Source organism: Sminthopsis crassicaudata, chromosome 6 (assembly GCF_048593235.1).
Source record: "Sminthopsis crassicaudata isolate SCR6 chromosome 6, ASM4859323v1, whole genome shotgun sequence".
In the NCBI taxonomy this organism is placed as follows: Eukaryota; Metazoa; Chordata; class Mammalia; order Dasyuromorphia; family Dasyuridae; genus Sminthopsis; species Sminthopsis crassicaudata.
Window position 1 is genome coordinate 183,114,634 of NC_133622.1, and position 18,611 is coordinate 183,133,244.

Sequence of the window (18,611 nt, forward strand, 5' to 3'; positions counted from 1 at the left end):
TTGTGTTATTTATCATATCCTATCCCCATCAACTCCAACAGCATATTAGATATAGGAGGGATTTAATATAAGTTGAACTTCCTAGTTGAAATGATTCTTGAGGAGAAGTTGTGTATCCCCATTTGATTCAGAACCTCAGGTAGTAGTGTAATTCACAGAATAGGGAACCTTGGAAAGAGAATATTGTCAAGGTAACATTGAAAAGACTATTAGAGTATTCGACAGGTGTGGAAATAAAAGCCTGGATTTCATGGGGGTTATGGAAATGAAAAAAAATGCTTCTCTTGATAATGACTCATTTTCACTTAGAATTTTAAAGCTGGAAAAGGTTTTAAAGATCAAAGGGCTCACCTTTCTCATTTTATAGATGAGAAAACTGAGGTTTAAAGGAGGGAAATTATTTACCCTAAATTTTATAAGCAATTAGTGTTAGAAGCAAATAATACTCTAGTCTCTTCATTCCAAGTTTCTGTATCATACTATTAAACTGGGTTTGGGGCAGGGGACAATGAAGTGGATGAAGAGGTGAGGACATTTGAATCAAGATTTTATACTCCATTCCAAGCTGCTCACAGAATGACTTTGTGGAATAGTCGATCACTAGAAACTGAGTACATTTACAGCTACCACTGTCTGCTGAATGTTTTGACCTAAGATCCAGAGAGATTTGCATCGACTCCCTCAATAAATTCAATATTTTAGTCCCTTCTTGTTTGAAAAGAATAATATATATTCATCTAGCCTGTAAACTTCGACAGTCAAATATCTCATACCTCATTGCTCTAAGCAGGACCAGGTTTAGAATAAAAAAAATATGGAGTTGAATCTCAGTTTTTCTACATAGTATCTATATAACTGTAAGCATGATATAAACAGAGGACTTGTCTGAGAGGTAGAAAGAACTGGTTTGAGTCTTGTAGAAGATACTCATTAACTCTGAGTAAGTCACTAAATCCTTCTGAGCCACACTTTCCTCACTAGTAAAATAAAAATAATAATAGCACCTACCTCAGAGAGTTGTTCTAAGAGTCAAATGAGATCACTGATATAAAACACTTTGCAGACCTTAAGTGCTATAGAAATGTGAGCTGGAATTATTATTGTCTTTTATACCCTTTATACTTAAGTTTTTCCTTCCATAAAATGAGATGTTAACATAAACCATTAGTATTTCTGTATATTATCAAGGGAACCTAACAGGAAGAATTAGGAAAAGAAATTAATTTTAAAATAACCACAGAATGTGTTTTATATTATATAAATATAAAATGTATAAAATATAAAATATTCAAGAGTTTATCTACTAACATATAAACTTTTAAATACAACTGCAGAATTGTCTTTACATAAATACATTTAAATAATTGAAGAAAACATAAATTGCTCATGATTAAGTCATTCCAATATAATAAAAAGATGCCCAAATTAATTTGTTCAGTTTTATATCAATGAGACTTGCAAAACTAGAAAATGTAGCAAAATTCATTTAAAGGATCAAACAAGCAAGAGTCTCAAGATAAATAAATGTGAGGGGAAAGGACAAAGAAAACTTAGCAATACTAAAGCTCACATTATAAAATGAAATAATAATCATCAAAACTATTTGACAATGGTTACCAAATAGAGAGGTTGTTCACTAATGGGTTTGTTTCACAGAATGTAAAAGGGAATCAACACAGTAGTAATGTCTTTGATAAATCTGAAGACCTTAATCCTTATTTAAGAATTCACTTTTCTAAACAAATAAAATAAATCACAGACACACACATACACAAACCTACTCTAAAAAGCAGTCTAGCAGTATATTTAGAATAATACCTCACCTTGTACTAAAGTAAGCTCCCTTTATATGCATAAATTAAGTTAGCAGAACAAAAATAAATGTCTTATGTAGTTATATGTAAGGAAAGAAATCTTGAGCAATAAGGGATAGAGAGGATCATGGAACATTTAAAAATTGCAATTTTATTACATAAAATTAAAAATGTTGCACAAACAAAATCAATGCAAGTAAAATTAGAAGGGAAACCATTCATTTGGCCATTTCCTAGGACACAATGGTTTCCCATTAGATTCATATAAGATAGTTTGTTCAGCCATTTCTCATTTTGAATTTTCTGCTCTTTGTCACCACAAAAAGACCTGCTACAAATTTTTATATCCATAAGGAAGTTTTTTTTCTTTCTTTTATCCCTTTAAAAGTATAGACCCAGTGGTGGTTTTTTGGAGTCAAACTTAGATGAATCAATGTAACATGACCAGAACCACTGGCAATTTATGCCAAATAAAACCAGATTATAAAATCAAATAACTTTGAAAGATTTAAGAACCTTGATAAACACAATGACTAGCCATGCCTCCAGAGATCCAATTAAAAACAAAATACTACCCACCTCCTGACAAGAGTTGATGAATTAAATATATAGATTGAGATATTTTAATTTTGAGCCTATCCAAAATGGAAAAGTTTTAAATGTACTATGTATATGTGTTACAATATACAAGGGTTTTCATTACTTTTCTTCCCTAAAAAAAGAAGAGGAGGAAATGGGAGGTAGAGATAGAAGAACGCAAAAGGAGATTGAAACATCAGAAGTATAAAAAGAAAAAGACTCAAAAAAGCTTTGTAAATCAAATAAATCAACATTGAGAATCCTACAACTAGAAAGAATAATAAATAAAATCTCAAAGACAATATACAATTCTTTTTACAAATAGTATAACATGCAGGAAAGTGAATAACTGTCTAATAAAAGATAAAGTCCCGTGGACTTAGAATAACAAAAAACTTTAGATTTAGAACTCTTGCCACAAATATTACAAAATCAACTAGCAAATTTAAATGATGAATCTGTAAAAAAAAAAAAAAAAGAAAGAAAAAAAAAGAAAAAGAAAGAAATAAAGGAAGGAAGAAAGGAAGGAAGGAAGGAAGAAAGGAAGGAAGGAAGGAAGGAAGGAAGGAAGGAAGGAAGAAAGAAAGAAAGAAAGAAAGAAAGAAAGAAAGAAAGAAAGAAAGAAAGAAAGAAAGAAAGAAAGAAAGAAAGAAAGAAAGAAAGAAAGAAAGAAAGAAAGAAAGAAAGAAAGAAAGAAAGAAAGAAAGAAAGAAAGAAAGAAAGAAAGAAATTAGAGATGGATAAATTTGGAATAAAAATACTGAAATAGAGAAAATTTTGTCAAATGAGGAACAAGAGACAATAATGTAAAATAAATAATAAATTCAACATAAGATAGAGAAATTTGACTTTGAAAATACAAATAGATAAAGAATTAAAGGCTTCCAGAAAAACATGGAAGCTTTTTTTTTTAATATATGTGAATACTGTAATCAGGAAGCAAAGTTGGAAATTAATCAGAGGTTCTGAATACAGACAACAACTCTGCTATCAAAAGAATTCACAGATCATTGCCTTTGTGCCATATGTAAACTTGAAGACATGTGATAGTCAAAGTTAACAATTTCAATGACAAATAATAAAGAATATAGCAACTAGTATCTCATCTACTTGGAGAAACACTTTCAAATATCAAGGAAAGAAAATTTATAAATCATAAGATTACTCCTCACCCATGTAGGAAGTTGCACAAAAGAACATAGGTATATTTCAAAAGAGTAAAGGATCTCAATTTGACCAACATAGTGGTGTTCTTTAAATTCATTAAAAATGGACTTTTTAAAAAAACAGTGATCTTACCATTGTCTTATTATGTTGGCTTATTTGTGTTAGCTATATTTTAGGAAGCATATTGGTGAGCTGGAGAGCATTCAGGATTATGCAACCTTACTAATTGTGCCTTATGACAACAGTAGAAGAAATTACAGTTACAAATCCTGACGTAAAAATGATTTGAGTGAGGAGAAGGTGATGTGATGGCTCATCTAATAAAAAAAAAAGTTTATAATTTCATTATGAAGGAGAGAAATTATACTTGTTTTATGTAATCTCAGTTATCCAAAGGATCAGAACCAGAAATAATGGGCAGATGGTGCCCATTGTGATGTATTGTTAGACAGAAAATATGAAAAATGTCTTTTTTAAGTTTTGTTTTTTTAAATTTTCCCCAGTTATATATGGATAAAAAGCTATGTTTGATTATACATGTACACTGAATGTTTTACGTATTTACTTATGAATCATGTTGGGAGAGAAAAATGAGAAAAAAAGAGAAAACCATGAAAGAAAAAAGAAAAGTTAGTAGAGCATGTGCTGATTTACATTCAGTCTCCATAATCTACTTTCTTTATTTAGGTGGTGTTTTCTGTCCAAAGTTTGAAAAAATTCTTAACAAATAGGATAATTGAAAAATTAAAATGGTTTCCCTGAAAAGTCTTTGGCTTTTCCCTCACTTGAGATTTTTAAGTACATGGGAAATTTGTCAGGTATGTCATTGTAAATTCTTGGCTAGGTAAAATTTTCTGAAGTTTTTTTTCCAACTCTAAGACTCTGTGATGATTTAATATAATCTTTAACATTTTATGTTTTAATATCTTTAACAGCTTTGAAATTCCATATCCCAAGATTTCTTCTAGCTAAAGACATTCTTGATTCTGGGAGAAGAGATTATATGGGATTTGACTGTCAGTTATGTCTCCAATGTTGCTTTCTTTTGTATTATTATTATTATTATAGCTTTTTTATTGACAGAACTATGTATGGGTAATTTTTCAACATGGTCCCTTGCACTCACTTCTGTTCCAGCTTTTCCCTTCCCTCCCTTCATGATGGCAGGCATTCTCACACATATTAAACATGTTAAAGTATATGTTAGATACAAGATATCTGTGTGCAGATCTGTATAGTTCCCTTGTTGCACAAGAACAATTGGATTCAGAAGGTAAAAATAACCAGGGGAAAAAAAAACAAAAATGCAAGTAGTCCACATTCATTTCCCAGTGTTCCTTCTCTGGGTGTAGCTGATTCTATCCATCACTGATCAATTGGAACTGAATGAGATCTTCTCTTTGTTGAAGATCTCAATTTCCATCAGAATACATCCTCATACAGTATTGTTGTTGAAGTGTATAATGATCTCCTGGTTCTGCTCATTTTACTCAGCATCAGTTCGTGTAAGTCTCTCCAAGCCTCTCTGTATTCATCCTGCTGGTCATTTCTTACAGAATAATAATATTCCATAACATTCATATACCACAATTTACCCAACCATTCTCCAATTGATGGGCATCCATTCAATTTCCAGTTTTTGGCCATAAACTAAAAAGGGCTGCCACAAACATTTTGACACATGTGGGTCCCTTTCCCTTTTTTAAGATCTCTTCAGGATATAAGCCCAGTAGTAACACTGCTGGATCAAAGGGCATGCACAGCTTGATAACTTTTTGAGCATAGTTCCCAATTGCTCTCCAGAATGGCTGAATCTGTTCACAACTCCACCAACAATGTATTAGTATCACAGTTTTCCCACATCTCCTCTCCAACATTCATCATTATCTTTTCCTATCATTTTAGCCAATCTGACATGTGTGTAGTAGTATCTCAGAGTTGTCTTAATTTGCATTTCTCTGATCAATAATGATTCCAATGAATCTTTAATATCAATAGATTTTGTCTTTCATAAACAGCAGATTTCAGGGTATCTCCTCTCCACTTCCATTGGATCCAGTTATCTGTGTTAGTTGGTGTTTTACTGTGAACAGTGTGTAGCACAACTAAAATAAAAAGGTATCTTCCCCTGGGAATGTTCTCCCAGAGATGTTCCCAATGGATTTAAATGGGAATATGTTCAATCTTAATGGTAAATATTAAACACTAAAGAATATAATTCAATGGCCTTAAAAGGCCATTTTTATACTTAAAAGTATATCAATTGTAAGGTTAACTTTTATAACTCTTTCTCCTCTCTCCCTAACCTCCTTTTTTTTCTCTTCAAGGTCTATTTATCAACTGATTTAGGAAAGAAATGGATCCTTCTTCAAGAACGAGTGACCAAAGACCATGTTTTCTGGTAAGAATTTTTTTTTAGCATAAACCTGAAATTCAAACATGAAGTCACTTGTTTTTCTTCAACATTTCCCATTTCCTCAGTAAGGGTCCTAAGGATATTGAGTGTCAAGATCCCATCATCTTCCAAGAGAATAAGAGATGTTTTGGAAAGTTTGGGCAAACTTATAAAGTTATACCTGTCATCTATCTCATGACACAGAGATAATTTTGCAAAACCCATTATTGTTCTTTGTGCTTTATAGTCCAATTTATGAGCCTTCCCTGTATAAATAGTGTACAAGGGAAGATAACTAGAAGCACATGGAAAAATCCATCCAATAATACCAAACTTTTAGAGCTCCACTGGCCTGCCACAAAAAAGAGCCCTCTGACCGTCTTTCTCCTGTCAGTACATTCAGCTCTATAACCATAGTATAAGGACAAATTTTGGGAATACCAGACTAAAATTTCTGAATTCTGTTTTATATTCTGCCTAAATGTACTATCAAATTTGGAAAAATGCTAATATCCTCATAAGAGCTTCTGGCAAACACACATGCACACACATACACACATGCACACATGCATACACACACATATATGTTGCCCTTTGTATCCACATACTTCAGCTATTCTGTCATCCTGATTCTCTTCTTCCTCATTCTTTGTTCTCTCTTTTTTCCTCTCCCTGATTAAAGTCTTCTCTCAACAAAGATTCTGATCAATTTATTGTCTCTTAGTGTTAACCACTCAAAATAGGTATAATTTCAAATTCTAAGGGCAATTTGAATTTTAACTGAAACCAGCCTGAAAAACAAAGGTTAAGTGGTAGAATTTCAGGCATCAACAGGAAAGTTAAATAGATTTTGGGTGGAAGGATTTCAGGACTTTCCCAGTGCTGGTGAGATGATGCTGAGTATCATCTTTTACCAGTGTGTGTCTATACCTTCCTATTGATAATATTGCTGCCTGACTAGAATAAATTGATCTTAACAAATGTGACATTTTGTAGAAATCTTTCTAAAACAAAACATAGAAATTGTTGGTCAACCATTACTGCACATCTCAAATTCCCACTTCATCCTTTCTTGTACTCACAGAAAGTCAGAGGTAGAAAGGAACATAAACAACTTCTAGATTAATTTCCTCACTTTTCCAAGAAATTCAAGATATGTGATATGTCGTCCTAAGGTCATACAGAAAGCCAGTAGCAAAACCGGGATTAGAACCTCCATCTTTTAATTCATAGTACAATTATCTTGCTATTATAACTCATTGCCTTTCAGAAAGAGAGAGAATAAAGCACTGAACCTGGAGTGAGAAAGAATAATCCCTGGCTAGCTGTCTGATTCTGAGCAAGTCACTTAAACTCTGCCTCAGTTTATTTTTCTGGGTATTGGAAATAATAATAGCACCTATCTGCTTTGCTTATTGTGAGGATCAAATGAGAATATTTGTAAAGTACTTTATGGACCTTAAAGTGCCATGTTAATGATTTTGTTAATTGTTTTCATTATTACTCTAATATGCTATGGTTCTAGGCACAATGCAACATTACAAAAATGGAATGGCATCAACCCTTTTTCTAGATGTTCCAACAGGTGATAGGTTGCAGCTCATCAAAGATATTACTTAGCTTTTTTGGTCTTCGGTTTTTTCCTCTGCAAATTGATCTGGTTAGAGAAAATGATCTATAAGTTTTTTTTTCCAACTGTAAATTTTTTATAATCAATAAAAACAATTCTAGATTTGTGTTCAGAAGAAGCAGGATATTAAATTTCATCTCTGACTCCTACTACTTGTGTGATACTAGGAAAGTCACTTGATCTTTGAATCAACAAAATGTAACCTTGTGAGGATGACCTTTTTCATTTTGGGTATTTGCATCCCCAAAATCTAGCACAATAATGGATATTGTTGAGTTTATCTCAGAATCAAAGGTACCAGATGAAGAAATGAAATAGTAATTTATGAGATTTCAGGCCTAATTGGATGAGAGACATTCAGGAAAGAGAAGAAGAGCTGAAACTGCAAATTCTCCCCAAATAAATTACTCCTGTTAAATAAAGAACAGATTTCATAGTTGTCTACTAGTTGCACCAGTTAGGATAACAAGGATTTTCCCAGGAAATTAGCATAAAAATGAATACGAACTGAAATTTGGAAAACTGAGAAGAGACTTTTAATTAAGGGCATTTTGAATGCTTCTGATCCTATTATTCTACTGCATGATACATGTAATCTTTTGGGAGCTATTATCAATGCAAGTAAGTAATTATCATGAGATGTCTGATGCTTTCTTCCAGATACACAGTGTCTACATCATGTCCTTATCTAGTTTTTGGATAAAGCAAAAACACCCAAATTTATAGAATGTTAATGGGCCCCAAGAATCACGGAATTTAGCTATCTCCTTTTGCAGATGAGGAAACTGAGGCCTAGACAGAGGCTGGAACTTGCCCAATGTTACATAAGCAAGGACAGAGCCATTATCAGTAATAAGGACTCATTGTTTCCAATTAAATGTTGTCTCCTCTTAATCATATTACATCATTATTTGTCTGTATGGTTTGTTTTTAGTTGCAAACAGATTTCAATAGTACAGAAAATTCCTGTTATAGAAAGGTCCACCACTGAGGCAATGTATCAGTTCTCCTGGACCTTATAATCTTAGGTCCCTAGGCTAAGAGATTAAAAAAAAAAAAAAAAAAAAAAAAAAAGCCTTGCCTTATAATGCTGACATGTGGCAATGACAGAAGTTAAACCTTTTGTATTCTTAGCTATAGCCCAGAGCAAACTTATAAAGATGTAGTGTTGTGACATAGAAATTGAGATTAATTTAAGAATCTGTTGGCTAAATTTTTGTCTCATAATTTGTGACCAACATAAAACTTAATATATTGGAATTTAGAATTTCAAGACTTGGAAATATGAGTCTCAGCTCTGTCACTCTCTGTGATTCTGTACATGACACCAAAACTTTCTGAGTCTCTGTTTTCTCATCTTTCAAATGGATACAAAAATTTTTTGCAGTGTCTACTTCACATACTGATTATAAATAAAGCACTTTATAAAGTTTTATATGAATATTTAGTCAGTCAACAATATTTATTTTATAAGCATCGAGTTATTTTATGGAAATGGAAATTAGACTATATAATAAATCCAATATTGTATTCCTTCTTTACCCCCATTGTGATATAGCTGTGACTCTGGGTTCTCAGATTCAATGCCCAATGATCACAAAGTCTGGCAATTGTACCAAGCTGGAAAAACTTCAAATATGTCATTAGTAATTGATTATGTTTCTTTGATCTAGGCACCAGTCAAATTTGCCAGAGCACTTAAAGAGCGGAGGACTTGTTCTGTGCTTTAACAAAGAGAAAATCTCACTGATGGATCATTTAAAGTCTTGCATAAATTTAAAAACCCTTTTACACTTGGAATGCTACCTTTCCTATCTCTTCCTCTTAGAATTCCTGGCTTCCTTTATATAAACACTTATATAAATGCAGAATTAAGTTGGTTCATAAGGCCTTTCTTGGTACCTGTTTCCCTCACCCACATTGCTAAAGCTTTCCCCTCTAGGATAATGCCACAGAACGAAAGCTCCTTAAGGATAAGGTCTATTTTGCTTTTGATTAGTATTGCCATTGTTTAGCACAGAAAGAAACTCACATATGGGAAGTGTTTAGCAAATGCTACCTCATTGTTGGTTGCATAATAGTGCTTGTTCTCACTACTACTTTATACCATAATCATCATCATCATCATCAATAAACTCACATCTTTGCATTTTTTCTACATATTTCACCATCTTTTTGAATTTAGATCTTAAAATTTTATAGCTATGAGGAAAATAGGAATTGCTGTGTCTGAAAAACAAATGTTGCTGATAGACCTGGCAGAGATCTATAATTTTCTCAGTATGTATAGGAAAAGCAGGGCTCTAGCAGAAAAAGAGCAAACATCCTTTCTCCTCCACTGCATCATCACCCCCAAGCATGAGTAGCATATCTATCAGATTTTTCAGCATTGGGTTGATTAGCTCTCAAGGATCAGGGACCAATGACTTTTAATTCAGGCATGCCTAAGGGATTAGAGAAAAGTTTGAATATTTTGAAAGTCCCAAAAATAAGAACAAAAGTTTTGATTATAAATGGTGTGAATTTTTAGTGGAGGCTAAAAGCAAATCTCACATTCTCCATGTATATGTTACACGTTTGAGAGTCAAATGTTATTCTGGGATGACCAAGTTTGGTAAAGAGGGTGAGTGTAAAGATTTTCTGATAAAAATAAAAAATAGAAAAATAGTCTCCAGAATAAGGAAGATGATAGGTGATAGGACAGATCACATAAGAAGTATTATGTTCAGTTATGTCCACAAAATTGGTTTTGTTTTACCTATTTTTTTAATTTTTAAAAACCAAACATTTTATTCAAAATGACATTAAATATTTATTGTAAAGTGTTTTGTAAATTTTTATTTTAAATATTTTAATTTTTTATTGTTGAATTTGGTTTTTGCATTGTGTTGATTTCCAAATATAATCATCTAGTTAATAGTTAGGTGACCACTTATTAGGGATATATATTCTAGAAGCTATTCTTCATAAGAGAGCAGATAGTGAAGTGAACTCTGATTTTCCTTTGAACATCATAATTCCATGAAACAGAGTTAGAAATTATATGGTTGACAAGGAGCAACTATGAAACCCAGAGATCATTAGCCTAGAAATGAGAAAGTTTTGTTTTATTTTTTAAAAATATATTTTATTGATATAATTTATTTTTATATTGCCTAGATTTCTATCTGTATCTTTCTTCCTCCCTTTCTGCTTCTGACTCAGAGAGGTATGGGGAGAAGAGAAATTTTAAAAATTAGCAATATTGATCAACATATTGAAAAAAATCTGAGGTTATTTATAGCAAAGTTTCATAGCAATAGACCTTCACTTTTGCAAAAGTATTGGGAGACCAACCTTCTTTTGGACCATTCTCATTCTTTATAATTTTGTAATATTCAGTTTTGATTGTTGGAAGGTTGTCTTCCTTATTAACGTCATTGGGATCATTGAGTATATCATTTTCTGGACTCTGCCCGCTATACTGACCATCTGTTGATGGAAGCATTTCCACATAGTCTAGATGATTCTCTTAAATCCTACTCATGCTGGCAAGACAAGTCACTAAAGAAAATCTGACTACTTTTTACCTGAGAGTTCTGGTGGATCCTGAGTGACTGATGGATGGTTATTCAAAGCTAGGAGTCATAAGCCCACACAGTATACTTAAAATGATTATTCACTGATATCTGTAAAGCAACCTGACAGCTTTAAACATATATTTGCTAATGTGGTAAAGTAAAAATAGAGTATAAAATTTACCCAAGAGTCTGAGAAATGCATTCTCACAAATATATATGGAATCTAAGGTAAAATGAATTCAAAACAAGATCAGCATGTGACAAAGAAGGCTACAGTTCCTGAAAATACTTTCCTCCTTTTGTTGGACTCTCATGAAGTACATTATAGATATGGCATAACTTTCTGCTGGGCAATTTGTATAATCCTAAAGTTTTCCTCACTTTCCTCACTTTGACTAATTTGTCCCTTGTTCCTTATGAAGGCCACTGTCAGTCATTTTTGTCCTAGGGTCATTGCTAATCTTAGCAATGAAAATAATAAATATATTTATTTATTATAATAAATAAAAAATAAAATAATAAAGAAAGAAAGAAAGAAAGAAAGAAAGAAAGAAAGAAAGAAAGAAAGAAAGAAAGAAAGAAAGAAAGAAAGAAAGAAAGAAAGAAAGAAAGAAAGAAAGAAAGAAAGAAAGAAAGAAAGAAAGAAAGAAAGAAAGAAAGAAAGAAAGAAAGAAAGAAAGAAAGAAAAAATAAAAAAAATAAAATGAAAAATCCTAATCTCCTGGACCTTCTGAAAAGTTAAAGATTTTCCTCTGGTTGAGTGGTGAAGGGTGAGGAGTGAATGGACAAGGAGACAGCTTCCTCTCTTTCTTCTTCCCCCAAACAGTTCCTTTTCTTGGACTGGGTATGCTGGCCTGACAGTTGAATGCTAGAAACTAAACTGGCTTTCCCTTTTATAAAAGTGCTAGAAGACGTGATTGAATTTCTTTGAGAAATTCAACACATTTCCTGTGTCAAGACATTTTATCCATTCAATAGGTAGAAGCATTCTCTTTCTTGCCACTTTAGCTAACTTGATTAAATTTAGTTCAATTTCCTTTGTTTTACTGATTCCATAGAAATTTTAAGACAAAAGAGACTATCATCTTATTAGTTACTTCTCTGATAGGTGGAGATTATTTATTCCAATCTCACTGTATATGCCCATCTTTCAGTCTTCCATCATTATTGTTTATTTACTGGGTTTAAAGTAAAACTTCATTTTTGCTTCTCTTTTGTTATTGATTTGGAACATCTTGTTCATTAATCTTCAAATCCTGTCTCAGATACTTACTAGCTGTGTGACTCTGAGCAAGGCATTTACCCTCTGTCTAACTAAATTTCCTCAACTACAAAATAAGGAAATAAATAGCACCTACCTTCTACAGTTATTCTGAGGATCAAAAGACATATTTGTAAAACTTCTTAGCACAATGTCTGGCACATAGTAGTCTTTTAATAAATGCTTATTTATTAAGAAAAGAGAAGATTTAATGAAAATTTGACTGTTATCCTCAATTATTTGAATATCTAAAGCAAGCATTCTTTAAATGGAGCCAAAAACCATTTTAAATTATATTTTGAAAATTATATTTCAATATAATTTTCTTTTGTAATCCTATGTATTTTAGGTTATACACTTGAAAGGTTATTCCAATACTGGATACAAATTGGGAAACTAGATTGACAAACAGTTCCATGATTCAAAAGAAGGTTAAGAAGCCTTTATGTGAGTTCCATATGAGTGGGGGAAAAACAAAACAAAGCATGATAACTAATTTGTGTTTGATTCTGAAAAAAACAGAATGAGAATAAAGGGTGGAAATTGCAAAAAAAAAAAATTAGATTGTAATTGCATGAAATGGAGAACTTCTCATTCTTAGAGCTATCCAACAACAGGATCAATTTAAACTGATGAATTGTTGGGATTTTTATAAAGGAGATTCATGCTTGGAATTAAACCATAGATGACTTCTGAGAACAGTTCCAGTTTGGAGAGTCTAAGGATTCAGGGCTGATTTTCTCTTTCAGCTTTACTCTTTTTGCATTTGGCTATCACACTGAGTTCACATCACTAAGAATCTTAGAATTCTCTTTAGAGGGAAAGGGGGAGAATAGCAGGGAAGCAACCTGAACTATTCCTTACTGAAAAAATGAAAGCCTATTTGAACTATCAGGAGTTCTTTTTCTGGCTCCAATGTGAATCTAAATTCTAATCAAGTCTTCTTATCTTGATGTTTAGGGACAAAATAAGAAAAACATATTATTAGAGTTGTACTCACATATAGAGAGACAGACACAGAGACACAGACAGAAAGAAAGATTCAGATTCAGAGACAGAAACAGAGATAGATTGGAGATAGAGATAGAGACAGACACACACACACACACACAGAGAGAGAGAGAGAGAGAGAGAGAGAGAGAGAGAGAGAGAGAGAGAGAGAGAGAGAGAGAGAGAGAGAGGGGCAGACAGAGACAGAGACAGAGAAAAAGGCAAAAAGAGAGAAAAAGGAAGATAGGGAGCGAAGGAGACAGAAAGGTGCAGCCATACAAATAGAAAAGAATGGAGAAGTCTTGTTTTTCTGGGGTTTGCTATTCTTCCTTTGGCTGTTTTCTGAGTGCAAACTACAGGAGGGTGACAGGAGATGGAGGCAATTCATTAAAGTTTCCATGTCAGCCTCTCCTGAACTTACAAATATTCAACCAGACCCCAGACAAAAAAACAAAAAAAAAAAACAACAAAAAAACCACTTCTGGATTGATGTTCCCTATGGGGACTTTATTGTGGTTGGAGCTTTCATTTAGAGGCATTAATCAAATCATATCAATAAGTATTTCATAAGCACTTCACTCTTTTGAAGGGCCATCTCTGGAGTGAAGGGAAAGTATCATGTTTTTGTACTAGATTCTCTAACAAACTGAAAAAATAAAATAAAACAAAATACACAAATAACCTTTCTACAGAGGAAATGAGAATTCCAATACCTCTTCCTTTCTGCCTCTTTGTTTCCCTTTCTGTCTCCTTCCTCCTTCCTTTTTTTCCTCCTTCTGTCCCTCTCTATTCATGTCTGTTTCTCTCTTTCTCTGTGTTTTTCTCTATCTCTGTATCTGTTTCTATCCCTTTGCAAAATACCAGCACTTCTTGCCTGTTTCTTGTGAAGCAAGGTCCTTCTAGCACAAACAGCAACAAAAAAAGCATGAACTATTGGTATCTTTCTCCATTTCTCTATCACTACCTCTCCTTTCTGTCTTCTTTCCATTCCTCTCTACTCTCCATTCATATACATATGCATACAAATGTGTGGATATTTGTATAACATACTTTCAAGAAGGGATGTGGGTTAAATATACCCTTCCGTGTTTGTGTCTTCATCTTGTATCTTTCAAATCATTCCTGTTCTAAAACATTTCCTGGGTTTGTTAGGTAGCCCCCAAATCCTATTTCTCCCAGGGAAAATATTTCATATCACATGTTCTCTGTTTCTTCCTTTTTCCATCTCATGTAAATTTCCATATTAATCATAACAAGAAAATAGTATATTTACCTGTTACCTTCCAAGCCTAGAAGAATGGTTTTCTCTGCCTCTAGAATAATATTTTTAGTTTCCTCCTCTCCTTGATATGTTTTCCCCTCCCCCCCCACAATGTGTCTTTGTTTCGATGGAAAAATGATGGTTTTATCGTTGTGGATGGGAAACCAGGACTGAGGAATACTAGAGTGCCTCCCTGCCTTACTTGAAAGCCCATGTGGGTTATCAATCACAGGGCTTAGTCATTAATGTCAACTGTCCTGAGATTTGAGATGTCCAAGTGCCAAGTGAATGGGGGGCAGGGGGTTAGGAAAGCAGAGATGTTGTGCTTTGGGATATGGGGTGATAGGAAGAAGGAAAACTGAAATATTTTTTCATAGAGTTGGAGTCACTGAATTCTCTGTTACGCTATGGTGGATTCAACCAAAAGCAACAGACTGGAGCAGTGGACATTGCAATTTTTTATATCAAAGGAGAATGGCTTATGGGATAGCTGTTCAGTCAGAAAAAAAGCAACCTGCTCCCAGATGCTGATCAGGAAATTGGTGATAACTCAAACATATTATTATCTTGAGTAAATCAAATTATTTTTCCCCAAGTATCTCAAATTGCCAGAAGCCATTATCCTTTAAAGCTAATCAGACTAGACTGCTTGGCAATATAGTGTTAAGAAATAGAAAATCTCCCTTGGTCCAAAATGACAGTAGTAGGAGTTTTGATATGGCCTCAGTGTTGTAAGCAAAAAGTAAAACCATTTTTGACTGCATTTCCAAGGAGAACTTTGTCCTTGAACTGACACTGTGAATTACTGAAAATCAATTTTCTGTCCAAAGCTCAGACTCATTAAAGTTTTGATAAGCCTAACTCTAAGTGATTGCATTATGGGTAAGACGGAGCTGCCTCATCCTGAGGCACCCTTGTTTGCTATTAAAGATAGTGACTTTAGAACCATATTCTTAGACAACTCTATCCAGACTAGTCTGAAGACACTCTGGCTATTAATCATGGAAGCCTGACATCTCTGAACAATCCGCAAATACTCCTCCCTCCCGAAAAATATATATGCCAAGGGCCCCCATTTTCATTGATATATATATATATATATATATATATATATATATATATATATATATATATATATATATATATATATGTATATATATAAAACTTTCTATGCAGCCTTCCGTTATGGTGGTAGGATTGGAGGGTCTGAAATGGTATCATATTTTCCCAGGGTCTTTTGACTATAAAAACAATGCCTTTTACCCATAAGACATTGCCCCCTAGAACCCAGATCGTACTACTAACCCCCAGGTATTATTTCTATTGGAATATACTTCACTATAAAACCTAAGCACACAAAACCTCTCATTGATTCCTCAATTAGGCCACCAGCAGATCAGATCTTCCACATCAGAAGAACATAACTTTAGAATGTATTGTAGGTATTATGTATATTATATATTACATATTAACATATTGTACATATATTTAAAACATAATTTAGAACTTAACTTTGGTATCAATATCTCTAATCATCATGTTACTTTCCTAAGGCCCTTTTCTATTGAGAAAGGATAAACAACTTCACCTTCTTTAAAATTGTCTTGCATCTAGAAGATATAGAAAAGCTAATTAGTATTCAAGAGGTTTTCTGCCCCATAGTAGGGAAATACTCCAGATTACCAGTTAGTAGACAAAGACTTAAATCCAAATTCCTACTTTATTAGAAGACTAAACTTATTCAACTCACAACTTCCCTATACTGCAGTTTTTTATTCAATAAAAAGGAGCTAATGATGCTCTTCCACTTCAGCAAGGAAAATGCTTCACAGTCCTTAATGCTTAATCCTTAATTAATAATACTAAATAATTATATATAATATACGAGTATATTATATATAACATATAGGTAATATAACATATAGGTAATACTTAATAATGATATTCAAGCCAAAATCTCAATACAGTTCACTATCTAAATAAATTACTATGATAAAAGATTCTTCTCTCTGTAGTTCTGGAGTAGTTTCCCTCCATTTTCTTTACTTATAGATAGGTATTTATTAATAAGTGTAGTATAATAGCATTATATTATAATAATAAAATAATAATGATGATGATAATCATATTTCTATGACATTTCAAATTTTTGCAAAAAAAAATTTCCCCTCAAAACAACTTTGTAAAATAAACAAAGTGAAACTGTTACATGCAAAAAAAACTGTGATGGAAAGCAATATATGGTAATGTGAAGTTGAGGATTGTCTTTACAAATCTAACCTTATAAGATTATATCTCATCTATCTTAATGTACTTTCCTCTTAAATTTCTTTAAAATAATATGTTTTATCCAATATGTGTCATTTGTCCATTAACCATGTGATCTTGGACAAGTATTTTATTTTCCTTAGACCCAAATCTCCTCATCTCCATAATGAGGATATTACATAAGCTGATCTTAAATGTCCTTGTCAGCTCTAAACTAGTAAGTTCTGTGTGGTAAGAGTTTTGTCACCTCTATCTGTGTCTGGTGTGGTAGAGTCTCTTCCAGCATTACATTGTGTACTTTCTGTTCCTTCTAATTCTGATATTCATTCTACTATTCTACACTTTTGTGATGAAAAGTCCAGTTTTCCTAATTGGGCACTAGATTATTTTTTTTAAGAAAGTGAAATATTCTTCTAAATTAGAGAGTCCAGAACTGTTTATTAGAAGTTTTGAGAAGGGGGATAGATATCTCAGTGTGAGATTTAAATAACTAGTGACTAGGTTTGTAGATATCTTGCTTGGAGTTTCCCAAAGAATACATTTCACCTTGAGATTTGAAGCTATTTGCCTATAGGTCAAAATGATTGATGTTTCTCTTCCATATTTTGAAATGTAAATTAACTGCAGGGAATTTCCAACCTTCCTCTCACTGTATATCATTTTCTTCTCTATAAGATGAAATTGTGACGGAGCTCCTGCTTGCTAATTCTTGCTCAGAATGGTTCATTGATGTTGATGAAATAAGCCAGGACTGTTGCTGCAGCAAAATGCTTGAGAGAACAGCTTCTAGAAAACAGGAAGCAAAGCTAGCAATGATGTTCTGCTTAAGGAATGGTCTGAAACAAAGATTTTCTGAGGGAATGGCAGCCTCTCAATTTTAGATGAATGTGTTAAAAGATGCTGCCTTGCTTTATTGAATGGCAAGATGATGTTGTCATGGAAAAGGAATTGCACTTGACATCAGAAGGTATCTCTGGTTCTTGAGCATTCACCCAAGTTCTCCATCAAAATGCAGAACTCTGTTTTTCTAGTTCTTGGCCTCCACTACCCATCATAGAAAGTCCAAAGTCACTAATTTGGCATTCTTGATTAAATTTCTTTGTTAAAATCATCTTTAGCTTCTCTATGAAAACTTGTCTAGTATCCCTAGCCATCTCTTTATATCTTACGTACCTTAGGTCAAACAATTTCTATAGACTCCATTTTAGTAAAAGAAAGTCACTGAGAGAGAGATAAAGTGATCACGCTAATGAGTTTCAAAGTCAGGATTTTAACCCAATTACTTGTAAGCATTTTTTACACACTATATCATGATTCCTCTTATACTACTACACCATTATAGCATTGACTATCAGATTCTACAAGCAAGAATTAAGATTTCCATTTTATAGATGAGGAAAGGGTCAGACAAATTAGTGGTTTGGCTAGGATCACAAAATGGCATTGCTGACAGCAAATTCTGGACTGTGTTTTTTATTGTGCTAACCAAAGTGGACTTATTTCTTTGTATGTTTATGCCTTGATTTACCCTGGAGAGACCTAGAATGACTTTTACCTACCCTACAATTTTGCTAGTTAAAATTGTATCCAACTTTCAAGGTTCTGATCAAATGCCTCAAGAAGTCTCCCTTAGTTGCCCCAGCTTTAGCTTTCACATAACAATTCCTATTTTTAGCAACTTTGTTT

General features: G+C 33.1%; 1 protein-coding gene across 5 annotated transcripts in view; it reads left to right on the plus strand.

Moving 5' to 3' along the window:
- Positions 1-18,611, plus strand: part of SORCS2 (sortilin related VPS10 domain containing receptor 2) — a 1,204,963-nt gene that overhangs the window by 977,487 nt on the left and 208,865 nt on the right. For all 5 annotated transcript variants that reach the window (XR_012483510.1, XM_074275474.1, XM_074275475.1 and 2 more), the window contains exon 5: positions 5,888-5,961. Coding sequence is in view for 4 of the 5 variants with exons in the window: in XM_074275474.1 (XP_074131575.1) it covers positions 5,888-5,961 (74 nt within the window). In the remaining variant the exon portion in view is untranslated. The remainder of the gene's footprint in view (positions 1-5,887; positions 5,962-18,611) is intronic.